This window comes from Pezoporus wallicus, unplaced genomic scaffold (assembly GCF_028554395.1).
Source record: "Pezoporus wallicus isolate ANWC-B61680 ecotype Strahan unplaced genomic scaffold, APGP_CSIRO_Pwel_v1 contig_3489, whole genome shotgun sequence".
NCBI classification, from domain to species: domain Eukaryota; kingdom Metazoa; phylum Chordata; class Aves; order Psittaciformes; family Psittacidae; genus Pezoporus; species Pezoporus wallicus.
Genome location: NW_026635093.1, coordinates 1,385,919 through 1,413,689, shown reverse-complemented (window position 1 = coordinate 1,413,689; position 27,771 = coordinate 1,385,919). Strand labels below are relative to the sequence as shown.

At 40.9% G+C, this 27,771-nt stretch overlaps 2 protein-coding genes across 9 annotated transcripts in view; one reads left to right on the top strand and one right to left on the bottom strand.

Annotated features, from left to right (window-relative positions):
- The window catches only part of LOC130595449 (ferric-chelate reductase 1-like), a 60,630-nt gene that overhangs the window by 11,064 nt on the left and 21,795 nt on the right, over positions 1–27,771 (bottom strand). The window contains exon 16 of one of the 8 annotated variants that reach the window (XM_057402259.1): positions 6,383–6,414. The exons of the other annotated variants lie outside the window; for them this stretch is intronic. Coding sequence (XP_057258242.1) covers positions 6,398–6,414 — 17 coding nt within the window. The 3' untranslated portion in view covers positions 6,383–6,397. Of the gene's footprint in view, positions 1–6,382; positions 6,415–27,771 lie in introns of those variants that run through there. 8 annotated transcript variants of the gene reach the window in all.
- On the top strand, positions 523–27,521 carry PALMD (palmdelphin). Its single transcript, XM_057402344.1, has 8 exons — positions 523–794; positions 5,956–6,036; positions 11,346–11,476; positions 18,653–18,767; positions 19,670–19,703; positions 19,792–19,899; positions 21,028–22,125; positions 26,097–27,521. Exons 1-8 carry the CDS (start codon positions 750–752, stop codon positions 26,138–26,140), a joined length of 1,656 nt encoding a protein of 551 aa, XP_057258327.1. The 5' UTR covers positions 523–749; the 3' UTR covers positions 26,141–27,521.

Sequence of the window (27,771 nt, the reverse complement as noted above, 5' to 3'; positions counted from 1 at the left end):
GGTAACACTGAAATGATGATCCCGAAATCCTTACTTAGGCAAAGCTTCCCCCAAGTCCTAGATAGCTGACCAGTAATTGCACAGATTAACACTTGCATTCAATGACAGACCTTATTGCTAAGAGCTTATTTTACTTTAGGTTAGCAGTTCTAAAACGTTCCTTCAGCTGTGAATACAGCTTCATCTAGGAAACTGAATTAAAACTGCCATCTCAATGAAACCCATGCCATCTACAGGGCTAACATTACAACACGTTAATACACACAGGGTGAAATAACTTTCATGAGAAAAAGGAGTACTTAAAAAGTTGAAAATCACCAGAAGAATACACAAAGGAAAGAAAGAGAAATAGGAACGTAATTAAAAGTTTATTTCTACTGTGGTGCTGGAAGATTCAGTTCTGGGCATGTAACAGTTAAAGCAGCAGTGGCACGCTAACTGAGCACATTAAAACAAAGAGTTGGCAGCTTCTGAAGGAAAAGGGCTTGTGCTCCACTGTTCCAACTTGTCAGTCAGCTCATGCCAGCACTCTCCACGTCTGCCTCTTCTACACACCCTCATTGCATGTGTCTGTCTGGTCTGATCTGCTCATCTGTGCAGGGACTCTCCTGACAAGTGAAAAATTCTGCCTGCTCTCAGCTCTGGAATTGGATCAAATCACCTCAGCTTCTTCATAGCCCCACCAGGAGGCTTTTGCTTATGGTCTCAGCCTGTTTTCCTTCACTGCTTGTCTGTTTTTGATTTCTAGAATGGAGGAAGCCGAACTGCTGAAAGAAAGATTCCAGGCCATAACAGTAAGTGCTTCCAGTTATAAATCACTGTATTAAAATCAAAATGCTTAGAAGGAGTATTGTGTTAATGAGCTACTGCCTGTTTTCTGAGAATGATTTATCCCAGGACAGGAAGAGACTTATGACTGCTTGAAATTGTTGCTTGTTAATTCTGGTGCATAGCTATTGCTTTAAGACAGCAAAGTTGCCTGTGCTGACTTCGTTACAGGTTGTATTGTGAATTCAGCTCAAAGCAGTGAAAGTATGTGTGCAAATCACTGCTGGCCAGTTTAAAATCCATATCATCGTCATCCCAAGTGAATGTTTGCCTGAAGGACAGCAGGTCAAAAGGCAGCTAGAGAATTCCAGAACAAATCAATTTTTCCATGTCACAGCATGAAAGATTTTTAGGTTTGCACTGTGGAATTCAATGCAGTTTCTGAATTATTGATGATCTGTGGTAAATACTGCTGTCTGGAAAGTAAAAAAGGATTAAGCAAATTCCTACCTGTCAGTTTGCAAAGGAAAGGAAAAACAAACAAAAAAAAAAAGACTAGGTGCAGTTTGGGCTGGAAATATTGGAAAATATTCTGTTTCTCATCTAATGGGAAATCTGCTTCAAAGGACTTATTCTGTTTTAAAGGAGACACTCAAGCTAATGCAACAAAAATGGCTGAAGCCAAATTCTCCTCTGATTTGATCTCCCCTGAAATCTATTCGGTTACAAAAGAATGAAACTGAAACAAAAGTTGGCCCTTTGGAAGGAAAGGAAAACTGCAGGAGGATCACTGACTGACACAGGCAATCTTGAAAACAAATTATGGGAACAAAGGTATTTCTCACACTCTTAGCATGACAGATTAGTTGTGAAACAAACACTGCTGCCTGAATAATACCTTACTGGAACCAAATACATGGGAGAGGGCAGAACTGAAAATCTGCAGGGCTTGAATAGGTTGGGGTTTAATTATGACACTTGATAAGAGCCAATAGGCTTTATCTGAGACCTGGCTCAAACCCACAGTTTGGAATGATTTAGAGTTTAACTGCAGTGGTGTTTGAACCAGAGGCAAACCTGGACTTTGCCTCTAGCGTATGGGCTCTAAAGGTAAGAAATGTTTTGGCACTCCCGGGAATTCCAGGCCTTGTAATGTTTTGCACTTCCTGGTATCCAGTAGGAGGAATGGGGCAGCAGACTTGCTGATGAGGGCTCCTTTGAACATACTAGGGTTGATGTCCTCTGGCTGCATCTTCACCTCCAGACAAATAGTGGAGAAGTATTGTCTGAAGAAACTGTGACAGCTTCCAGTGTCTTGCATTACAGGAAATCACATTTGGGTTCTGGCTATGACTTCATTTATTACACTTGCTGCGTAAAGCAACTATTTCCTCTCTGCTTTCATCACTTGAGAGCATTTAATTGCAACACTCAGCGTATTTGTCATTATGCACTGCAGAAATTAAGGAGCCTAAATAAGGTGAAGTTACCACCAGGTTTAAAAATCTGCAGTAAGGGGTGTCTAAGAAAACAACACACTGCAATTACAATTGCAAGTTACTTGGTGACTGTGGGAAGGTTTGTCCCACACAACATACCTGAAATTTCATACCTACCAAATGTGTGTTGTAAAGGATCTAAGAGAGGATAGCAAGGGGCACCTAGAACAGCTACACTTGCACTACAAACTGATTGGTTTCTGTTATCTAATGCTTGGCTCCTTTACAGCATCTGGCCCTGAGAGAGCCATTAGGGGCTTTCAAATTAATTTTCATGTCTTCTCTATGTAGCAAATTAAAAAAGGAAAGCCTTATTACTGGTACTTTTATTATTTTGGTGCTCCCACAGCTCTGAAAGTAACCATTTTTCTCTGTTGTGTAGCTTCCATCTGCTGGTGGTATACGGACAATAGAACAAGTATGAAAAAAATCATATGCATCCATTTTGTTAGAGAGGCTGTTGTGTCTTAAATACAACAGCTCTAGCATTTGCTGTGGGCAACACTGAGGTGGAACAGTCAAAGAGGAACCTTAGGCTTAGTCCTTCATCGTCAGATCCTCCGTTCTAGAAGAAAATCTGATAGAAGATGTAAACTGTGATTAAATATTTCTGCAGTCTCATGCCATCAGGCTCAAGTGTTCATAGCTTTAGACAAGAGCCCTCAATAACAAAGCATTACCTTTGGAAAAGTATACGAAACCAAAAATACATCAGCTAAAACATTAGCTGCCCCATTGGCTTTGTCAGTGCATGGCATCTGCCATGGATCAAGCAGACCAATATTGGTACCACTGTGGAACACTGACAGAAAATAATGGACTTGGTACGCAAGATACCTAGCAAGACACTGCTCCATGCATGCATTTCCCTTCCTTTCAGACAGATCCAGCTTAGAACACTGTTCTTTGCTCAAAAGCCAGGAAAGATGTCTGCATCTTTTAATAGGAATGAAAATTAGCACCAAGGCTCAAGTCTTCCCTTGCATTGCACAGAGAGGAACCGATGAAGGTGCTCTTTTGTAAAAACCAAACCTTGCCACACTAACAAGAGCATAGTAAGAAAGGATTAGAGGATTTCTGCCAGCAACCTGATTACCTAGAGGAGCAGAGTATGAAGTTTAGTAGAAGTATAGGTCCCTTAGCTAGCTATCTAGGAATAAGAAATGATACCATCAGATGTGCCGTCAAAGCTTTGCTCAGCAAGACAGGATTCACAGACAAAGCACAGCAGAACACATTGCAGGAAGCGTCCTAACAGGTTTCAGAAGTTATGCTGGCAACACAAGGTTCAAAGAGGCTCCTCATACATCTCACTTGAATTTAGCTTCTGGCATTAGACCTACAGCTTTAATATATAAAAGACCAACTATTTTAACCTATTACATCTGGATAATTGTATAATGGATGTTTATTACCAACCAGTGAAATTAAAACATGCTAGAACACCAAAGGATATAAGCAGAAACCTTGAAGTGAAAAAAATACTGGATTCAAAAGAAACATAACAAAAGAAACAGGCAAAAGTTTCATTACTGAACAGGTTCCTTATTACACGTTTAACTTCAAATCAAGTTATTTGTGCCTTTACACTCCGATTTCTTTTGTGCAGTATTTGTGTGTGCCACTTCTCATTTCAGACTACCCAAATTCTCATTATACATCTCCATTTGTGCAAAAGGAATATTTAAATTGACTTAAAATGTTTTTCATAGTATATACCAAGTAAAAGTCGTTCTCTGGCTCAGAATCTTACCCAGAACCTTAGTAAAGAGAAAAAGCAGGTTTCTTCAGAATTGTAACAGTCTGCATACACAAGCTTGTCGCACTCATCTAATGATGGGTTAGTTAAAGCCCGTTTATACAAGGAGATCAGGAATATTTCCTAATTAAGGAAAGGTGTGAAGGTCAAAGACCAGATGCTATGTCACCAAACTCAGGACAGGTTGAGTAAACTCCAGCACAGCAGCTCTTGGAGAGTCTTCAAAAAGGGACAGCGCAGAAAAATTGCATATTGTAGTGATCCTAAAGCATGTATTAAAGAACATTGGCAAAACTCAGAACCACTACAGGGGTGAAGGCAGCATGTATCTTAGAGCAAGTATGTATCTTGCCTCATTTGGTGTGTTAAAGAGGCGGACTAACTCTGAAACTGTGAAGTACAGATGGTGTTTACAGATGGCTACTAACCATTAGAGACTGCATGACAGAAGAGATCACTGACACTCATTCACCTGCCAAACCCCAGCATACCATCAGTTATGCTTGGACAGCCTATAGTCCTGCCCTCGATCTCTACAAGGCTAGGTGGTTTCTTCTCCTTCCTATTCTTTGACAAAGCATCCCTATAGCCTGTGGTCCCACTGCTAATTTCTGATTTCCAGTAACAGTGAAGTGATTCAGCCATGTACACTACAGCTCTTCCTGTTTCCACATCCCAGATCCTAGGGAAACAGTGGAGAACAACTCTCAGCCTTATGCCCAACACTTCCTTACCAACTTTCCACACTCCTTACACGCTGCTGGTTCCTTGGGTGGGCCAAAACAACAAGTCTCTTCCTATGTTTGTGACTTAACTCCTTCCTAAACCACACCTGTTTGAAAGCAGACTCTGTGAACAGAACCCATCAGTAATCTGTTCCAACTGAAAGGAAAGGGGAATTAACCTCCAGTCAGCAAATACTTCAGCACAAGACAAGACTATTTCATTTACCTCCCTAAAGCATACCAAGAAACAAGTCCAAAAGCTGCCATGTCCAGTAACAGGATTGTGCAGCATTAGGGTTGACCAAGAGCCTATAAATACAGCTTGTAAAAGTCATCTTCCTTTGGCATCATTTCTTTCCCAGTGGCTGCTGAGGACACAAAGTACTAAATCAGCATTTGGCCTCATATACAGGAGCCACAGGGACACTTCATGTGACAGCAGCTATCCAGAACCACAAGAGGCTCAGGTGTTTCCAGCATTCAGACTGTTCACCCATCACCTTTTTCCTATAATCTGTAGCAAAAAGGATGAAGGTGGCACTATTATAGATCAATATTATTTTGGGTTTTGCCTTCTCTAGTTCAGCAGCCTTTGCAAAGACAAACATCTTTGAGAGAAAACAACATATATGAAGCATACTAAGTTTCTCTGTGTTCATCTTTACCACTATTTGACTAGTGAAATATATTTCTAAGTCTTTGTTTATCCCTATTTATTTCGGATATCAGCCACAATATCAGCCAGATATCAGAGCTGGATTCACTAATAGCCCATTTCACTTAGCAATGTATCACAATGCAGACCATGCAGACTCTTTCCTCTCCTAAATGGCATGTGGGCTGCCTTAGGAATTTTGGTCTGGACTCATTTCTAGCTTCATTTTGCATGCACAATTGTGTTCAAGGGGTATTTCTTCCTATTTTCTTCCCTTACCCTTGACAAAAGTAAACGATTTTTAATTCAGCTCACTGCTTTGCAGTCATTAACATGTTTAGATGTCCTTCAGAGAAGGAGTAATAGAAACCATACCTGTGTAAGATACATAAGCTGGTGCTGCTAAGAATTCTGCACCAAGTGCCATGTAAGCTTTAAAATAAGGCTTTATTTGCATGGATTGATTTCTCCCTGCTGAACACCACCAAGTTGTTTTTAAACAAGAAGGAATTTCTCTAAACAAAGTTTTATTGTTCCCTTAATCTGTAGGACAAAAGGAAACTGCAAGAAGAAATTACGCAGAAACGTCTAAAAGTGGAAGAGGAAAAAATGAAACACCAACATTTAAAGGTGAGTGTTGGATTTATGTCGCTAAAGATAGCCTCGAGTCGTGCAGCATGAATAAATGTTTGGGATTTGGGAATGCAAATCTTCATGCATTTAAGTTGTGCTTTTACTATCAAATTTTCACAGCTTTCTGGAGTCTTGCCACAACTCCATTTGACTTTAATAAGCATCACTCTTTGAAAAAAAACAAACCTACACTCAGGAGCTAATGTTATTTGATCACTTTCATGGTATAAAATGAGATCATAACCAGGAATAACTCACAGCTGAAAATTAAGTCTCCCATTTCAGACTGGGTGTGTTCATTCCTTAATTCCACTACAGCAGCCTCCCTCGGTACAGGGTGCAGCACAGCCATGAGCTCTCATTGCACTTGTTTTCCTGGGAAATCAAAAAAGTAGAAATACAGAATCACAGAATCCACCAGGCTGGAAAAGACCTTTAAGATCATCAAGTCCAACCATTAGTAGCCTATTTTTATTTGTAATAGCCTATTCTAATTTGGTTTTGTCAGCTTGTGCAATGACTCTGTGCTGAAATAATGATGTTCCTTTGTATATTATGGCCTGGTGGCAAACTCAGGATTACAAGGGCCAAATGACTAAGAAACCAAAAGATCCATGTCTGTAGACCCTTGAAATTGCAGCGATTTTTACACAAATGTCTAATGCAACATGCACTACATGTCATTTAGGGAGATGAGACAGAAATCTATGCTTCTAGAAATATGCAGGACTTGGTATTTTACATACCCTTTTAATCATGTGAGTGGATAAACAGTTTCAAGAAAGAAACATTGAATCCGATGCCAGGAATGTGGCACGTGTACTTGAGCAAATGTGGGAAAAGCATATTTAAAACAGACTCCTCTTCGAAATAGGGACTTAATCCTGGGTTTCATCCACCCTCTTCTTTTGAGTCAAGCCAAAAAAACGAGAAGTTGTGATCAACTAGCTCACTGGGCCAGGAAAGCCAAGGCAAAAGTCACTCATGCTTAGGATTTATTGGAAGGCGACCGTAATCTTACCTAAAAGAGGAGAATAACTTTTCCAAGTCCTGGAACTAATGAGCGGTAAATGTGACTCTTCCTCCAACTTAGTACATGGTTACGTGGAGCACTGTAATTTACGTTCCAGTTTCCATGCCTGTAACTTCAGAATGACTCTTTTGCCCTTCTTTTATAAAGGATAAACTGATCTATTCTAGACAACCAGCTAATCCTTACTGCTACTACAGATCAAGCCCTAGGGCAGCTTCCTTACTGATTTACTACATGTCTTCAGCCAACACTAATAGGTACAATGGAGTTAAAAAGTTAAGAAAACAAAAAGCTAAAGCCACCTTGCACTCAGTCATGGAATTTTGCAGAAGCTAAAACATCCCTGGAAAAACACTACTGACATGCTCTTCCTTTGAGAGAGGACAGAGGATGGGATTTGTTTGCTTGTTCTATGAAAAAAAATTGTACACTTATCATACAGAAAGGTTTTTAAATTAAAATCAGTCGGATTGCATGAGGCAAATCAAGGATCTATAGAGGAAATGATTCACTAGGCAAAGAGGGATTAAGAACCCAAAATGGAGACTACTTTTTCCAACTGAGTACTAAGGCACCTAATAGCAAATGTAACATTATTATATGAACATCCGCTGTTGATGCCCTAGAAGCCTTGTCCTTTAGCAAACCCATTTATGCTTCAGATTAACTCGGGTATTTCAATGGAGTCAAACAACACAAGAATCTAGAGGAGAAATTGCCTTAAACTGGATTTAGAACACTAAAATGTTTAGGCACTTCAGTAGATTTTATTTCTGAGGCTCATTTCCCTAGCGAGTCCAGTTGACTTCACTCATTTATACTCCTACTAGTTGTGCATGGTGAAATCTAGAGCTCCATGACCTATTTGACATTAACTCACACCTGTCCCTTAGGAAACTATTGCAGGTTAGTAAATCTCACTGTCATACGGATGTTCCTGTTCACGGGATATCACTATCCTGTTCCTCATTTTGTCTTTATTCCTATTTATAACCCTTAGTGACAGGTTTATTAAAAGGTTGTTGTTTGGAGGAGGGTGGGGAGGGTTTGGTCATTTAAACTTCCTTTTCATAAATAGGAATCTCTGCTTCAGCTTCCCAAGGACTTTGCTGTCCCCAGGCTAAATTCTTACTAGAAAGAGACAGCTGGGGTATCATAACAGGTCTTATTTATCTGGTGGAACTATACTGGAGAAGGAATATTTATACCGCACATGCGCACTTTAACCACATGAAGCAGAGGACATGCAAGCAAATACACGCAACCTGTGTGGTTAGGGGTCCATGGGAACTGCAAGCAGTAACGGAGGCTACCGGTGAGGGTACAAGGGAAATTTCATCCTCAGGTCATTCTAGATGCACTAACAACTAATTCTTCCTCTTAATTGGGATCCTTCTCACTGAGGCAACAAGGGAAAGGACCAGAGTTGCTTGAAAAGCATAATCAACACTGATTCACATGTGCTTTCCAAGAGCTTTTTTAGTTTACTGATTAAGTTTTTGGCTTCTGACATCCCAGAACTCCACGGCTACTACCTTGTAGGCGTTGGTTACACACCTTTTTATTCCAGGAGTTAAGAGCACTCAACTACATCATCTGTAAAAGCTGTAAAGATGATTTATGCCTCCCCCAACATACCATAAGGTGAACTGCCATACTATGGTAAAGCAAGACCCACAAATCCAACACACCTGCGCCTTCTAGCAAAGGAGGAAGCTTGGATTGTTAGTCTAGCCTTGTTAAGGATCACAGTGGAGTTGTGCCTGGAGCATGTGTAGGACATTATTCATAGACTATGCAGAATATTATGGCAGTACTCCTGATGTGACCGTGAACTACAAAAGTGATGACTTTACATCACCCTTGTCATTCCAGGGTCTTATCACATCAGTGTAGAAGTATCCCTTTCCCTTAACATACTCAGCCTAATGCAAAATGAAATGCTTTCATGTAATCCTGTAACATGCACCACCTAGTACTGAACTTCACAGCAGAAGGAAATGCTGGGCAGCAGAAAGAGCCCCACATCCCCCTCAGAGCAGCTGCTCCTGCACTGGCTTGTGCCCATGCCTCAGCGGAGCAGCCCTGAAACTGTCTTGCTCAGAGGCTGTTTCCAAACTGCGCAATGTGCCACTCTTTTAAAAGTGTCTCATTAAATTTAAAAGATCACATGGCATTGAGTTGGGAGCAGCACCAAACTATTGGAGGAAAGGGCAAAAATAACACTATTGTGTTTTGCCGGTATTGAAGGAGTTTGTTTTCTTGGGCCTAACCCTATACATACATGAAACTTTTGGTGATTGCAATGGGTGTTATCAGTTTCTGAGGTCTACAATTGAGACTTTTGGAGACAGCAATGCTACAATAATTCTGTTCAAGCCAGAATTCAAAAAAAACTTCCACTTTTCTAGGAGCTCTACTTATCAGTAAGATCTCATTAGCTTGATTGAAAAGGGAATTAAGAACCCTATTCCCTGCAACTGAAGAAAACAGGGTTTTGTGGTCAGCAAGAGTTGTGCCAACACCAGCCTACATTCACCTACCAGATCAGGTAAAACCATCCTATTAAAGTCTGCATTTATTTCATTTAACCCTAAGACAAAACTGCCAGGAAGTGCTGCTAAGTGATCCTACAGGGTCAAGGCTCAAGACATCAGTCTGGAGCAGCCCTTGTTGCCCAGAGATGTCCTAGGATCCAATACTGAGATAAAGAATACTATCCCACAAGGCTAAAACAACTGGAAACACTCCAGTACCATGGAGTGGTACAGAATTCCCAACATCCCTGTTTTAGTTACAGTTTCTATCACATCATGTGTATCAGCCATGAAGCAAGCTGAAAATAGCCTTTAACTGCAATCTGCTCCTACGTGCATCCTCCTCATCAGCTGGGTGTCAATAGTAACATCATGTAAAGTGTACAGTAAACAGAAAAGTGGAGGAAGCAATGGTTTAAGTGACTCAACACACAGGATGCAGGCAGGGCTTCCAACAGGCACTAAGGTTAATGCAGCCTTCTCATCAGCGCTGGGCACAGCTCTGCCTCAAAGCAGCCAAAATCCAATTTAACCTTCATCTACATCCTACAATTAATCAAACTAGATAGAGGAAAAAAACAAACCCAAAAACCCATGCATGGAAGTCAGGCAGCTCAAGGAACCTAAATTACAAATGGAAAAGTCATGGTTGATGAAAAGCCTTCTACGCATCCTTTTCCTCCCCTGTTGAAAGAGTTTTCCTAAGGAGCCCTGACTCCCACTTCTTCCCCAAGGCAGCAACTGAATTTCTATTCCTGAGTTAGTCTGAAGGGAGTAAAAAGAGCACAATGAAGGTTGCATGGTTTACAACCTCTAACTGCAAATAGGAACTCATCTCCATGAATATTTTCTTACATTAGGAATACTTTGGAAACCTCTGTTGATTTTCAGCTGCCACCTTTCCTATTGTAAAGCAGCTATAGAAAACCAGTGGATACAGTCTTATTTTTCACTATCTGAAAGCACAGCTGAGAGGTTTACTCACCTGAACACATGTAACACACCCAGTTATAAGCCTCTACTGCCCAGACATCACTCCACAGGCACTAAACGGTTCAGAACTTAAACACGTAAGCCCTGGATTGCCCCTACAAGAGGGGTTCTAAACACGTAGCACATCTGCCGAGACATGAACCAGACATCAGCTACCCATGCTCTGCCTTTCCGTCCAGTCCCAATCCCCATCTATATAAGTTACCTTATAAACTCCAGAGATACCACTGCATTACTCACTCCCTAGAGATCTCTTCCCCCTACAGCCTTACCTACTGAAATTTTCACGTCTTATACCTCCTCCCAGAAGTTACACAATGCCATGACCCCAGGAATCAGGGCTATTGAAATAGAACTGTACACTTCTAACTGGAGCCTTTTGCATGCGTCTCATATGTGTGCTTTGATACAACTGTTTTGCTGTATTGAGGACAAGCACACCGCTGGATCCACTAACAGGTATAAATCTGTTACAGGTACTAACTGATTAGTTGCATCCTCTAGGTATTTATTGGGTGGATTAATGGGACACTGTTCTTAACCAGTTTGGGTTTAAGTCAGTCTCAAAACACAAATGTTCCTCAATATTTCTCTTTCAGTGGCGCTCACTGCTGTCAAGTTGCTTTCTGCTAGATACAGCACAGGAATGCAGATCACACCTACGGCGTCAACACAAATACAGTAAATGTTTGAAGAGCCTAACTTTTCAAGTACATTAACTTGTCTGTGTTTTTCCCCATCAGAAAAAGGCCTTGCGAGAAAAGTGGCTCTTGGATGGCCTTAGTTCTATCACCCCAAAAGAGCAAGAAGAAATGCAAAAGCAGAATCAGGAGGACCAACAACAAACTCATGAGCTAGAACGAGACATCTTCAGGTAGGGTAATACCCCAGCCCTTCTCTCTGGTTTAAATGGTCCCTTCTTAAAGTCCTACTTCATTTTGTAAAAAGACATCAGTAAGGTTAAGTATAGGCAGTTTGATACACAAAGGAAAGCAGCTTTGTTATATTTTTTAGTCTGATAAAATTAGGGAATGCACAATGCAAACTCCCATACTGTGAATTTTACGCACAATGAGTATCTTGAAGAATACTCGTATCTCTAATCCCAGCTATCCCTCCCATGCTATACTCACACATCATAGATCACCCATCCCTGCGTTTTGCTCTGAGTTAGCAGTGGTTGGACCAGAATTTCAAAACAACAGTAAGCAGTTTTAGAAGTTCTTCAGTTTTACTAGGTCCTGCAAAGCCTTTAACACCTGATTTCTACCATTACCACACTTCAGAACAGTACAAGCCCTGTCAGTATCCTTTGCCTGATTTTCACTTATTTCCCGTGCTGTTTTGTCCTCAGTTCATTCCTGGGAGCCAGTCCTAGCAAAGGCCTTTTTCTACCTTTTATTAGAGATGTTCCTACAAATCTCATTGCCTAGTGTCTGCCTGTCACATGGGGCTAACATTAAACTGCACAGACAGTCTCATATACAGCTCCTTTACTTACTGTGGACATGATTCTAGGTGCTTATTACTACACTTAGCCTTTCTCAAATGCCACAGGGCTCCATACGCAATCAGCTCCTTCCCTGGGTCCAGGCATACTGACTGGTACTACGAAGTAGCACCTACAGAAATGGTGAAGCGCTCCTGTTTCTTTAGATTCTGGAAAGCTTCATCATCACTTTTTGAGGCTTCTTCCCCTATTTCAGTTCAATAGCAACTTCCTCCATGCTCTTCCTCCACTATCTTCCCACACACACTCTCCTAGCAAAGCCTAATTATCTCCAACCCACCTCCATAATCCATCTCTCCGACAGGCAGCATCCCAATGCTAGCTGCTCCTATAATTATGGTGACTTCTTACTTGAAAGCATCTTTTCTCAACAAAACAGCTTTTCACACACATCAGTAGAATTGACTGCAGTGGCAGGAGCTCTAAGAACATCGCAGCAGGTTGTGATAATGAAGACAGGGAAGAGTGCACACCCTATGACTGTGTGATCACTAGGAAAGAGCTGTGTGGGGAAGCTGTGTGACTGGCTCAGGAGCAATGAGGAAGTAGCTCCCCACCAGCCCCCTGGAAGTTCAGCCCCGCTTCAAGCACTGGGAGGACAGATTGGACTTTCAAATTCCTACTGACTTTGAGCTTTTAAAGCTACCAAGTCAAAAACTCGGTTTGGTGTGTGGCTGTTGGAAGAAGGATGCTTTTGTTCTGACATAACCTACATTTACACTGTTCCAAATTCTTTTGACAACATCCAGGCGAAGAACAAGCAATGCTCTTGTAGTGGAGATCTGTCAATGTCTGTGCCACTAAAAAGGAAAGCTACTGAACTCCTGACATACTGCCTGCCTTAAAACCAGCAAAATCTTTTAGCAAGAAGCATACTGCATCTCCAGCATCTAAATCTAGTCTGTCCCCTCATAACACACTTTCAGGGCTCTTTGCACCTCAGTCACTGTAATTGAGCTCTCACAGTAATGCTGGCAGCAGATCCCTCCTGCCCTATCCCTGGGAAGACCTAGAACTCAGGATTAAGAATTAAAACTCCTCCTACAATACCAATTCAGAGACTTCAACAAAAAGGGTTGATTGTTTCATTCCCATGTCTCCCAGGATCCTGAGTTTGTATCTACAGCTGTAGAGTCTTTTGATACTGTTTTTGTAATGACTGTCCCCAATCTGTTGTCAGGTCAGTGGCCTTAATTTCTGTTTCCTCAGAGACCAAAACTGAGCACATATAGTGAGCTTTACTCCTCCTATCCATATCAACTTTTCCTTTCAGCGTTACTAGAATTTATTTCTATTTCAAATAATCAAACAGTAATCCAGCTGAAGCTTCAAACCTGGAGAACTCTAATTCATGGATGTGAATCAGCATCACAAAGGAATATTCCTTCTGCTTTAACTCTAGATTGGATCCAAAATCTGACAAAGGATTACAAATTTTAAAGTTTATCTGAATTAGAAGTTTCCAGGTCTTTTAAAGGACACCCACAGGCATTTAAAGGAAGATTTCTAAATGTATCTTTGCTTTAAGGAGAGAGAAATTAAGGTGCCAAACCCATCATTTGTCCCCAGTTGCTTTCTGAAATCACAACATGAATCCTGGAGTAACATCTCAGCCTGTCTCTAGTTTTGGTAATTACAGGGAGCAGATGCAGACACATTGTGAATGAGAAGACTGCACATTTAGTACCACATCACACAACCAAGAGCATTGCACCAAACAGGGCTGAGGCTCCTCAGCTTGTACACTTGATGTATGTCTGAGACTGTAACAGCCTCACTATAGACATGTGCCTGCAACCTTCCCACTGGAATTTTTTGCCAGAGACTTGATTAACATTCAGCATATACAAAAAAAAAAAAAAAAATTTAGAATTCCTTTCCCATGCAGGTGGGATGCAGGGATGAGAGGTCTCATCTGTTGTGTTGGTTCTGGTGTGTGATTTGCATTTTTGATTTTTGTTGGGGTTTATTTGGTTTGGGTTATTTTGTTTGAGTTCTTTCCCAATAGTGTCCTTTTATATGCCTGCACTTAGGAGAAATGTGTTAGGTAGGAATTCTTTTCCCACATAGATTCAGTTAATGACAAGTACAAGTAATGCTTGCCTGTCTAGATGGCTGATATTCAGACCATAAACCAGCCATTTAAATGCTGCTGATAATGAAATTAAATAAGTTTACTTGAAACCGTAAGCACTACAGTGGAAAGAAGTGCAGTAAATGTTTGTAGTTTCTGGACTTTCTTCTCTTTTAAAAATATACTATACTTTTTTCCAGGAATATAAGGCAATTTGTTTTACTACACTTGTTTAATGAAACCTGTAAATAGTTCCCCTTATTTTATGTGTATATATATATATATAGATACACACATATATATACATATATACATGCACTGCTTTTTTCGTGGCAATTTGTTCTTTTTTCATGGCAGAATAAGTATTTTCACAGCCATTTGTTGTTACCACTAGTGTTACCAACTAACTTTTCTTGCCTATGAATTTCTCCTGGGAAGCTCCACCAAATTGTTTCTTCCTTAAAACGATTCCTATTTCTTGATGTACATCTGAAATACTTCAGATTTCTTTGTAGTGAAATGCATCAAATTGCATCAGGATAAGATGAAAAGATGAACTGACAAAGAAAATACAAAACAAAATGACACTGCCTTCACTCTTACAACTTCACAGGTCTAATGCATTCTAGAAATGAAAGTCAGTACAGAAATGCTCCTACTTACATTTCTGAGCCACCCTGAACTAAGAGGACTTAATTTAAAACTGATGAAGTTCTTAGAGGTTTTTAAGGCCTTGATACCAAAAGACATTTTCATTACTGAGATACTCTCACAACCACACAATCTACACACCTTAATGTCTTTAGCAGCTTTTATCTTCACGATACACAGAGGACTCATACAAGGACACCTGATTTTACAGATGGGAGAATGGAGGCAGAAGAACATACTTGGAGTCAAGTAGGACCTTCATTCTGAACTAGGAATTAAAGCAGATTTATTCACATAGAGCATCTTTTGTTATAAACCATACTTCTTACCACTCTTCTTCAATAGCTGTCTAGCAAAGGCCTCTAGAAAAACATCCATGCTGCCTTCCAAATATCATTACATTCTGTTTAGACATACCCAGCCCGGTTTCAAACCTGCCAGCAGCAATACAGAAACCCAGTAACACAGAGCTCAGTATGAATGAAGTCCACTGAAAAGCACAAAAAATGCACCATACAGTACTTGCGTAGTGCTTCTGCTAATCTATACATATCACCCAAGCTAACAAAAGCTTGTTTGACTACATAGATGTGAAGTCATACCTTTAACCTGCCCTGTAAATCAAAGATTGCTAAACCGATCATGTAGACACTTGTCATGCAGCAGCAGTAACTTATATTACTGAGAAGCTCAGTAGAGTTCTTTCTTCTGAGCATCTATTAAACTTCACTTGATTCAGACAAATTCTTTGCACTCTGCTGATTATTCTGGGTGGCTTTTACCTTTAGTTGAAACATCTGAATCACTTTAAAGATTTTTTGAATACCCTTAGACCAGTCTTTGTTTCTTTCTGCTGAGAGGACAATAACAATTGCAGGCAGATTATTTACAGTAGTGGCATGGATGGGCTTTTCCATCACCCTTCTAAATGGGGCCTCTGTTTTAAAATATTCTTTACTGGGATGTCAAAAAGAGCTTATCAGTTTGGATTTGAGCATTTTTTGGTAAAAAAAGAGAGCTCCATTCTTTGTATCAACAACAAACCAGTGAAGAGCAAGTGCCTTGAACCACCTTGCAGGCAAATAGCTGAATGTTCTGGTTATAGACCAAAAATAGCATTTATGTTATCTGTCCTATTCACCCCCTTTACATGTTAGAAGTTAGTGAGCCAAGGGAGAATGTCCTTGGTTAGGGTACAAGCTGAATGAAGAATGAGGAGCCCCATTTTCTCATTTAATCTTCAGCTAATAGCACTCAAAAATGCACAAACAACATCATGGTAACTAAGAGAGGTGTCCCTGCCCATGGCAGAGGGTTGAAACTGGATGATCTTAAGGTCCTTCCCAACCCAAACCATTCTATGATTCTGATGGGTGTTTTCTAATGTGATAAATGAAGGTAGGCTAAGGCTGTATAGACTCAAGACCTGCTAAAGATTGTGACTCACCTCAAAACATGGGAGGACTTGCTAAACTGCCTTCTCCTTTCAGTCTTGTATGTGCCAGGGTGGTATCCTCCTATCTGCTTTTCATCCTTAAGCTGTTTATTTTTCTTCTGGGGTGGCAGTGGTGCCAACCCCAGCAGATAGCTAGTGGCCAGCGGCAGTCAGGCATACTCTGCGGAATGTCTTCATTCAGCTGCTGCTTTGGAGAGAAACCTCCAATTTAGTATCTCAGCTTCTAAAGTTCCATCTTCCATCCACACCTCCACACTACTTATTTCCCCTCTCAAATAATGAGCAGTACTCAAGGAGAGGATAAATCTCCAAAGGGTTTAATAAAACAGCTATATCATACTCCCATTTCTCTATAACGCACAGCAGCACCATCGAAAGATAGTTTCTTATCGTTGCTAGTGTAGCTGCTAGACCCTTTCACATTCATATACAAACTGTGATGTAACTTCATAAAATGCCATTTATTTGGATGTTTCTAAAGACTTAAACACATCAGAAAGATCGCAGCCTAACTTCTCAACTGCACCAAGTCAGAGCTCTGGGTTCAGAGTCAGTCTGAGCTCTACAGATTGTATCTTTTAAAAGGCTCCTTTCAACAATTTCCCAAGTGCACACTCCCAGCATCCTCTGAAAATTAATCCTAAAATCTATGTCTATATGCAAGTATGAATGCAAAAACAGATACTTAAGGTGTAGATGCAATTCCCATTACAGGGGTATGAGAATTTTTCCCTAACTGCACACTGAGCAGTGAATCAGTCATGTTAATTACCATACACAGTGGGTGTTGGTATGGGTGTGACAGCATACATAAACTTTAATAATACTTCTCCTGATCTCCCAGATAACCATATAGGGTTTATAACCTTTGATTTATTTGGGGTTGTCTCTTCTCTTTTTCCGCTCCCCACTCCCTCTTTAAAACATTTCCAGGATTTTTCCTCCTCTTCTTCCACTTGTCACCAGGAGCGTTTAGAGTCCAGACTGAAATAAATCCGTAGTAAAAGCAGATGAGTCTTCAGTTCATTATGCTTCTGTGAGCTTTCAATGATTAATTTCCATATTATGATAATACTGCCATCAAGCCTCATGTAAAAAAACATTTCAATGTCTTAAGGTAATACTAATCTGTAAGAAATGCAGAAACATGGCACATGGTCATTGGTTTACTTATATAGCCCTCCAAGAGTATTCATATAGTTTTAGCACTTATAACCAGTACCTTTGAGCAGGGTCCTAAGGGCACCCTAAGCTTCTTGCAAAGCTTAGGTCCAAAGTGGGATCAGCTTTTAATTTTTACCTTTTTTTTTTTTTTTAGCTTTTACTTTCATCCTTAATGCCTTTTTTCCTCACATCTCAGTTCTGAGGTCTGTGATATCTTTGTGTTTCAAAAAAGAGGATATTCTCACTGCAGATAACAGTCCATGTAGTATCCTATTATTATAGGTCTACAAATCTGAGTTTAAATAAGGCAAGGGCCACAGTGTTAATTCAGCCTCCTTAAGCAGTCACACACAAAGAAACAAATAATGTGTTTCTGTCAGCCTGCATTCAACTTGTCTGGTCTGCTTAAAAGGATGACAGGCTTCTATTCTTACCATTGACTTTGGTGCAATATCGTGCATCCTAAAACACAATAAAGAATAAGTCAAAACATCAAACAGTTGTCTCTATCAGGGTTATAGGACATCATTACTCTATTTGCAACTGGCTCAGATCATTTACTTGTAACTCTTCCGACTGATCTCGGCAACCAGTGATATCAGCTGCAGTTGCCTTAAGTCTACAGCCATTGGTTTCTGACGGACTCAAAACCAATGGAAGATGTATTTTACTCCAATGCAGAAGGTTTTAAAATTTGCTTGGTTTTCCCTTCAAGTTAAAAGAAATTCTTCCAAAAACAATCCCCAAAAGGAAAAGGTAGATAAACCAGAACTCACTTATATAGCACCTATAAGTGGGTGCTATACTCGTAGTGACATGGTTTAGTAGTGGACTTAGCAGTAGTTGGGTAAAGGTTGGACTTGATCTTAAAAGTCTTTTCCAACCCAGTTGATTCTATGATTCTATAGCGAGACATCCAGTTCAAGTCCCAGTTCAGAGTTAAATCTGAACTTAATCCTACATATTCATGGAAAAGTAGAACCAGAAGGAATCTATGGCAGATTCATTTTTGCTTTAAAAGAATACAGTTTCACAGCATTTCCTGATGCATGCAAAGTGATAAGCCAATCTCATATTCCAGCAGAATCCGACTGGGTAAGTAGAATCAGCCCCACTAATGTGCACAATCACAGTGCATAATATCTGCAATGTTGTTCTCTGCCTAGTATCAAATCAAAAGGAATTGTGATTGCAGATTGGAGAAGGAAATTGAGGCCCTGGAAAGAGAAGAAATGGAAGTCTCAGCTAAGGAAGAAGCAATTTTAAAGAAACTTAAGTCTGTTGAGAAAACAACAGAAGACATAATAAAGGTTAGTGCCATATTACTCCAGAAGTAGAATTCATTACTCATTTATCATAATAACCAGGGAAAGTGGAACTTGCTGGTTCTGCTAGTAGTCATGAGTAGTGCAAGTAGACATGAGCACTGCAAGCAGTCATGAGCTATTGTCTGAAGTGACAGAAGTTCAAATACAAGAGGAGTTGAGATATTATACTGTTCAAGTGCCCAAACGTCTCCATTTGCTAGTTTATGGGGGTGGGAGAGCAATTCCTATCATCCCTTATCCATAGCACTGCCACCAACCAGCAACTTTGCATCTCAGCCAGGGAAAGATTTAAGAGGTACCAAGTGAATGCAGAGATTGATCTATTCATACCCCTCCAGGTGATGTGGCTGGTTAAACTGCATTATGCTTTTTACTCCAAGTCCCTGAGAGAGGGTATAGTGAAACATGACTTAATATTAGTCATTAGTCTTTGTCAAAATGTCATTCCAATATTTAAAAACCATCTTAAATAATCTCAAATAATATAGTGATGAAACTGAAATTTATAGTTCTACAGTTGTTCATGCACACAGATGCTTTCTCTAAAAGATATGCAGGGAGATAAGTACAACAGGAAAGCCAAAGTAGAACTTTGAAGTGAAACCTTTGAAGGCAATCAGCTTGGGCCACAGCGTGAGGCTGGGTGACTAGTTTTTTATGTCCCGCCTTCCCCTGTGTGACTTGGAATCACACTGGCAAAAGAGGCCTCAAAAATGTCCCCTTCTCCCTTGCCATGCTCCCACAGAGCAGGTTCCACTTTTAGCCCTTCTCACTATGAAGCTGTGCCCAGAGAAAGTTAAAACTAGCAGGTAAAGCAATGCACTATCTAGTTAACATCTTAAAACTAACTAATTGCATTTATTGTTAATGGTTCTCTTTCCTAGTCTGTGAAGGCTGAAAAAGCAGGAGTTGAAAAAGGTATGTTTAGCCTAAAAAAATATTTCCAAAAGGTTCCTGCAGAAGTCAGTGAAAGCATACTCATGCTTTGTGCATCTCCTTTATTCAGAGGCAGACTACATATATGCCAGCATACCTGACCTGCCCAAGCATTTCAGGCCCTCCACACTGAGAAGTCCAGCACATGCTGCCACTGATGACGAAGAGAAGAGGAAAGGTACTGCTTATCAGTAACTTCAAAGGCTGCCAATATAGAATCATAAAATGGTTTGGGTTGGAAAGGACCTTAAGCTCATCCAGTTCCAACCCCTGCCACGGGCAGGGACACCTCACACTAAACCATGTCACCCAAGACTCCATCCAACCTTTCCTTGAGCACTGCCAGGGATGGGGCAGCCACAGCTTCTCTGGGCACCCTGTGCCAGTGCCTCAGCACCCTCACAAGGAAGAGCTTCTGCCTTAGATCTAACCTGAACTGCCCCTGGTTCAGTTTGATCCCATCACCCCTTGTCCCATCACTACAGTCCCTGATGCAGAGTCCCTCCGCAGCATCCCTGTAGCCCCTTCAGACACTGGAAGCTGCTCTGAGGTCTCACACAGCTTCTCCAGGCCAAACAGCCCCGACGTTCTCAGCCTGTCTCCATACAGGAGCTGCTCCAGCCCCTGCTCATCCTTATGGCCTCCTCTGGACTTGCTCTCACAGTTCCATGTCCTTCTTATATTGAGGACACGAGAGCTGCACACAGTGCTGCAAGTGGGGTCTCACAAGAGCAGAGTGGAGAGGCAGGATCACCTCCTTTTATCTGCTGCTCACATAGGATATTCCTATCAATTGAATCTAACACAATTTAAGGGAAGGATAAACATTACAAACAGTAGTTCCTCCTTTCATATCAGATACTTTTCATTTTCTATCCGCACTTACACCTACTGGGCAGTAGTCTGGTTATTTCCCACCTCCCACAAAGGCTCCTAACCCTTCCAAGTACTCAAGACTCTTCAGTCTTGTATCACATTGAGCTCTTTCAACTGCTGCTGCCCAGCACAGCACCATGGCCCACTGTTAAACCTGGCTTTCTCAGCCAGGTTATGAAAACTGGCTCCTCAACAGTATGTTTTTCCACACAGAATTGGATCCAAACAAAAATGTTTTTCTTTTCACAACTTCAAGTTTTGACAGGATGAAAGGGGACATTCAAAATGAGGATCCAATATATTGGTTATGTTTGTGATACTTTCATGTGTTTGATAATTCTGACATTCATTCTCTATCACTATCAGAACTCTTTATAATACACTGTGCAGCTGCTGCATTATCAGTTTAAACACTTGTTTCTTTCCACAGCACTGTTTGCCATGGAAATTAAAGTTGAAAAAGACATGAAGACAGGAGAAAACACAGTGTTGTCAACAATACCTCTTCCCTCAAAGGAGTTTAAAGAGACAGGAATTAAAGTCTATGATGATGGCAGGAAGTCGGTCTATGCAGTGTCCTCAAACGGCAGCACAACACAAAATGGGGTGGATGAACTTGCTCCTGTTGAGGTGGAGGACCTGCTACGGCAGGCAACTGAAAAGAATTCCCAGTCTCCCACAGAGTACCATGAGCCTGTGTATGCAAACAAGTTTTGCAGGCCAGTTACCCCTCAGAAAGACAAATTAGTTCCTGGACCAAAACTGGAAGACACTCATAGAAGAGAGATGAATGGATTTAGCAATCATCAGACAGAATTCTTCTCAAAACCAGAGCCCTTTATGCAGCAACATAAAGAGAATGGTCTTGATCTTCCAAAGGTAATACAGCCAAAGTCACCCTCTCCAGTCCTTCCCCACTCAGAGAAGAATGTGCACACTAATCCTGAGAACAGGATGATACATAATGAAGGACGAAAAGCTGCACATGAGGAATTAAAACCTTCCCAGAATACCAGAGAAAGACATAATGAGACAAGGTTTTTAAGTCCCTGCCATCCTAATGAAACATCCCCTGCACCCCAAGATGAGGAAGATACTCGCTACAGCGTTGTCCAAGCTGTGCCATGTTACGTGGATGATTCTGAACCGGTAACTATGATTTTCATGGGTTATCAGCGCATTGATGATGACGATGCAGAGGCAAACCAAAAGTTATCGCAATACGATGGGGTTATCCGCGCAGAGTTAGTTATCATTGATGATGATGACGAAGAGGATAGCAAATCTGAGAAACCAGCATATCATCCCATAGGCCACTATAGTCAGGTTTATCAGCCGCCGAGCAGGAAGCCCACAGAAGTCCCACAGATGAACCCTGTGAGCAGTCTGGGCACAAGTCTGAACAAGGTACCCCACAAAAACTCCATCTCCCTACGAGAACAAGAGGAACGCTTAAGCTCTCCGACACACCATGCTCATCTTCATGGCCAGGGATGCGGAGACGGCACCGAAGATCCCTCACTAACAGGTAACAGGAAAGGAAAATCTTGTCACTGCTGTTCGCTCATGTAGCAAACTGATACTGCTGTTCTCCACTAGCAACTGTTTCACTTGATTTTGATCGTTCCATGGGCTAATATGCAATTACTAATCATTTCTTTGCTCTTGTTTATTAACAAATGCCAATGTGCAGTTTGGTACTGGTGAATTATTTCATCTTCAGCAATGCACTAGTTACCGGCTCAAAATTCGGAAACTAAACTCTCTCAGAAAAGCCATTTCTGTAACCTTCAGAGATGCAAAGTAGTTCTCTTTCAAGTGACAATTAAAAGCTCCATTGATGCTACTCCAATTAGCAGAATTAGTTTTCATTTCTACCAGGTAACTAGCAGCATTGCTTCACACTGTCTCCTCACTGGAATGTTTCTTGTGCCTATCTGCATTCTAACCAGTTCAGAGATATTTGCTCCTTAAATTGCTCCCAAATTGCTCCTTAAATCAGAAAGACTGTTTAATAATGAGTTTTACATGGCATTTCTCTGGAATCAGCATTCCCAATCTTGCCTTGACAATGTTTATACAAGTTTTAGCATCTTTTGTTAATCTGAGTTAAGCATTTTTATAGCCTCTGAAAGAGTTTTCATTACTTGTGGTTAGTCCACATGGTCCATAGTGCGTTTGTTTTTGTTTTTTTTTTTAACACTTTTTATATTCTATTGATATTGAAGGTGTCTATTTCTTACTATAGAGTTTTATAATCAAAATTTGACATAACAACAGCAAGACCTTCCAGAAACACAGAAAGTTCATCTTTAGGATTATGTTGCACTTCAACTTACACAACTGAACAGCACTTAAAATACATTTATAGAGCAGCAGATTTCAGACCATAGTCACATTCTGCTTCACAGAATGAAAACTGTGCTTGAATTACAGGAAGATGAGGGGTCCTGAACCTACATTCTCTCCCTACTCCTCTCCAGACTATATTCTGAATTATTTTGCATTTTGGCAGCAGAAAAGTAAGTTTGGGTCCTGCCTAAAGCTCCTTTGGCAGCCCAGCATTTCTTTAAGTACAGGTAAAGCCGGGAGGGATGGTGGTCACTGCATTACCTAAGGGGTATCAAGAATTTCTACATCAGTATGCACTGATTAGGAAGAGCCTGTTCAGTAAGGAGCACTCTCAGTTTAGAGGAGTATCAGCCTTGTGCAACCATGCACACAACAGCCAGAAATATCCCAGTAGTGCTTCCCAGCCTTTCTGATCAATGAGGCCACTGCACTGTTCTACCACTTGAGAGGATCTTTGCTTCCCTCAAGCACCAATTCTGCCATCTGTGCACTTCCCTGTGTTCGCCAGGACCAAAGGCTGCTGTCAGCAGCTGAAAGCAGGAGTAGCCGGCACAGGCAAGATAAACCACTCCAGCAGCTGTTCCAGCCAATTATATTTTGGGAATAGTCCCCTAATTCCCCCATCATATATGTATATGCGTATAATGGAGAAGCAGCACTCACCCATTCACATCTAACAATCTTTGCTTATTTTTATCTCCTGAAAGAGGCATCTGAAATATCTTCATTTTCCCCTGCCCCTCATAGGCACCCTCTAAACAATCTGGGTTCTCCCTCTTCTGCAGTTAATAGAAAACAAACACTGACTTTCAGGGGATGGAGATAAGTGTAAATCTAGCAAAGGCATTTGAGAATCTGTATTGGGTCTTACCCATTTCATTACAACTATTCTACCATGGGAAAAATAGCCCGTTAGGAAAAAAATGGTCCCAATTAAATGAAAAGCAAATTAAAAGGTTTGGCAACTGCCTGAAAAAGGCACCCCAACAGTTAGCACTGCTTCCAAGTGAGTGTTCTTAAGTGCCCAGGAGAATTTGGAACTAAGCCATATGCCTCTTTACCTCTCCACCTATTTATTGTCATTCCCTGGGACATTTTGCTCTGTGAAAAAAGCCAGGAAGTGACTCAGTTTTTCCCCAGCAGTTCTTCAATCCTAATGCGACGTCTAAAAAGGAAACAAAACAAGGAAAGCCTCTGAAATCTACAACAATGTATTACACAGGGTTGTTTCTTAGGGAAATAAATTGTTTTCAAAGGCAGCCACTAGTCCAGCCGAGAAGGTTCACCTTAACTACCACCAGTGAAAAGAGGGAGTTAAAATTGGGATTGGTACCTCACCATTCATTACTAAAACAACAGCAAAAATAACTCTCTGAAATGAAAGCTTCAGGAAACAATTGCAGCATTTGAACATTAAACAGGCATTAAGGGAATGGAAAGGAAGGAAGCACAGGACACGTCAGGGAGATGATCCCTTATGTAGCAATTTTGCTTTAGCGAAGAAATGAACCTTCAGAGCAAGTCACTGAACAAGGTAGTGATGGCCGAGGACAACTACAAGGCAAATGAATCATTCCATGTGCCAATCTATATAAGGAAATGTCAGATTAAACAAGGAGCTTTCAAGCATGCCCCCAAACTGATAGAAACTAGGACATATCTCCTTCCATATTGAAGGCTTGTTGCAGGACCAATATCTCCAAGTACGTGCCCTCAGAAAAACCATACCGAGAGAAGGATGACAATGCTATAATTAGGGCACCAGTGGTTTGCATTATTAGAGCCTATTTTCCTCTTTAAATTTCAGTCAGTGTGCAAATGTTTTGAAGATTAAATATTCATTAAGGAAATTAAAATTCCTTGGAGGAAACAAAGGCTAGACATAGTGGAATGAATAAGGCAAGAAAAATTGAAGCTGAACAGGCAGTAAAACCTACTAACAGTGCGGAACAAGCTCTCATGGGGCATGAAGGTCCAAGGCTTTTGGCGGGTCTAGATGAGCTATTTTTAATTCTTACCACTGTAAGCTGTGTAACCTTCAAACTCGCATGTTTGTGTCAAAGAATAACGGACAAAAAAGCTTTCTCATTGAGGAAGATTCATGCACACCATGTTTCTTTAAAGTATGGAGCAAGGGAAAAAGGGACTAATGGCTCTCAGTAAAGCGTCAGACTGATTGTTCTCTCAAACCACAAGCAGGACTTGAAGCCTTCAGACCTCCCTAGTCTGCAAACAGTACACAGGGTCTTTGTAAGAGCTAAGCTTAACATCAGTGGCCCTACGATATAAAGTTACACTCAGATGCTTCTACGATTTGCAATAACTTCAGCATTCAAAACATTGCTCCAGTTGGGCATTTGCTGACATGCATAAATCAAGTAAACAGCTGCTTTGATGCCTGTCTCTCAGTACAGGGACATGTGCAGGAAGAAGGGACGAGAGATGCTATTTTGGGTGACTCTTCAAACTAAGAGGTCAGAGGACTGGAGAGGATTCGTAGATCAACTACGTGGTGGGGGGAGCTCTTACATATCAAAGAGCAGCCTTCTATTGCTGTTCTTAAAATAACCTTAACATTTAATCTTCTGCCCTCCACCGTCACTTTCAAACTAACCCACACTATCCCCCATTACAGACAATAGCCACACTGATGTTCATACAGATTGTAAGTCACTCTGTCGGACTGAAATTATAGGAATAACACTGACTCACTACACCGGGAAGACAGGAGAGTTGTCTGTGAACATGAACACAAAGGAAAAAAGGCTTCCAAACAGTTACAGCTCCCACTGAGGAGTTTAGATTAAACACAGAGTTTGTTTAATTATCATGCATCCTTTGAATCGTTCAAGGACAATACCAGCTGTCTGCAACGCATTCGGGAAGGGAACAGTTAGGTAAACTGTGCTAATCTTCAAATAGTAATACTGGAGCCATTTCTTAATATTTCTTAATATATCTCTTTTCTTGCAAAATTATCAGAACTAATGCTTTCTACTGATTTCTTTCTATAATACTAAACCAATGCTTATTCTGCTGGATTAATCACTGGAGGTACGTGTAATTCTTCATTTCTTTATATGAAGATTTAGTGTCAGAAAGAAGAAGTTAGTCTGAAAATGCAATGGCTTTGTTTTCTTTTTTCAGCTCTGAGGATGAGAATGGCAAAGCTGGGGAAAAAGGTGATTTAACAGCTGTAATGACATGGAAGTAAAGTTTGCTACTCAAAACAGCATAAAGCTAAGAAGAATTTCTGCAGCACACCTTTTTTGGATCAGAATGCTTGCTTTGCTCCTCTCTTTTATGCACCTGGGTTATTTTGCCCTCTGCATAACCCAATGGACTTGAACAGACTTTTAGATTTGACCAACTGCCACATAGACACAAATCACACCCTGGATTTCTCTGTAAGTAGTAGAGAGTTACCTAAGACCATAAACACAGTATATATCCAAGTATGAAGACATGTGCATACCTGCTCCCACAGTCAGGAATATGCTGTTGCTATACACATAAAACAGATAAACACCCATCTCCAAAGAACTTCACAGGACACTGTTTCATTTCCAAGTTTGATCTACCCAATTGTGATTGAAAACACCATTTTGCTGGTTAGAGCATTGGTTAATAAAAAACTAAGCATGAGAGATAGGAGCAGGGAGAAATATAAAACCTGGCTTCCAAGCATGCCACCTTGGCCAAAATTTAAAGCATTCCTTTTTAAGTGACACCAAAAGAAACTAAACCAATAAAGAAGTCAGTTTAAATCTTTAGCTGCCTTCTAGAACTCCACAGTCCAGCCATCCTTCTGTTTTACATATGACCACACAGCCACCCTCAGCCCCTGCTCCCTTCAACACCATGAACAGCCTGACCTTCCAAGCACTGTTTCCCTTTATAGGTTGCTTAGAAACCCCTGCTTTTCCCGGAAACTGGTTTCCAGACAGACAGTGCCTGGCCAGGCAGTGCAGGCATCCCAACAGAAACACTGGAGTTGCCAGTGGCTTGTCCTGCAGCATCAAGAGAAAGTCTGTTAGAGATACAGCCACTGCCAGGCACTGCAGCTCAAGGCTCCAATCAATGAGCAGGTTAATTCTTTCCATGTGAGGGAGGAGCCGAGGGCACTGAAAGCAGCCATAAGGTACAGTGACCCCTAGAAAAATACATGCAAGTTGTATTTTTCCAGTACATAGTTCTTGGGGGTGAGAAAAAGTGCCTCCTAGCACTGCATCCTTCTACTCAAATCAGTATGATAGGTCTTAGCCTGGTTTGAATCACTGAACAGCTAAAGCTCAGGTTGTGTTATTCTACTATAGCTGACTCAAATTATGCACCAGCAAAGAAACCAAAAGACCACAAGTTTTTTGCTGGCCTTCCTCGTTTCAAAGCAGGAAACTAAAGCTACTACCTCACACTGAGGCAGGATGGTAGGAATCAGCTGATGTGTAGCCTCTGAGTTCTTGGTGGCTCCCAGTCTGAAGTGGGTAAAAATCTTCAATCTTAGGACTTGTCAGAGATGGTTACCTGAAGAGTGGAATAGTAGATAAACCAAATAAATATAACTGTATCGCACTTTCTCTGTGTCTATCCTGGTGGGTTTCTGTTATAGTAAATTATTTTCCCTCACGTTTCTTCTGTTATTTTGTTTACATCTTCTCAAGAGGTTCTTAACAGCATATACCCAAAAGTGAGAGACTAGGAGACTGATACCAAGTAGTTACAAGCAGGTTTTGTAACAGTGGTTATAGATACTCATCCCCTGCCTTCCCCAGTGATCTGTGCTATAAAACTTAAATGACCTGGCAAAGGGGACAAAACTGCT

Excerpts from the sequence above, each read along its gene's own strand:
- PALMD (XM_057402344.1), top strand. The coding sequence starts at position 750 with ATGGAGGAAGCCGAACTGCTGAAAGAAAGATTCCAGGCCATAACA. Across the intron at positions 18,768-19,669 it reads CAACAGAAGACATAATAAAG|TCTGTGAAGGCTGAAAAAGC; the intron begins GTTAGTGCCATA and ends TCTCTTTCCTAG. Across the intron at positions 22,126-26,096 it reads CGAAGATCCCTCACTAACAG|CTCTGAGGATGAGAATGGCA; the intron begins GTAACAGGAAAG and ends TTCTTTTTTCAG.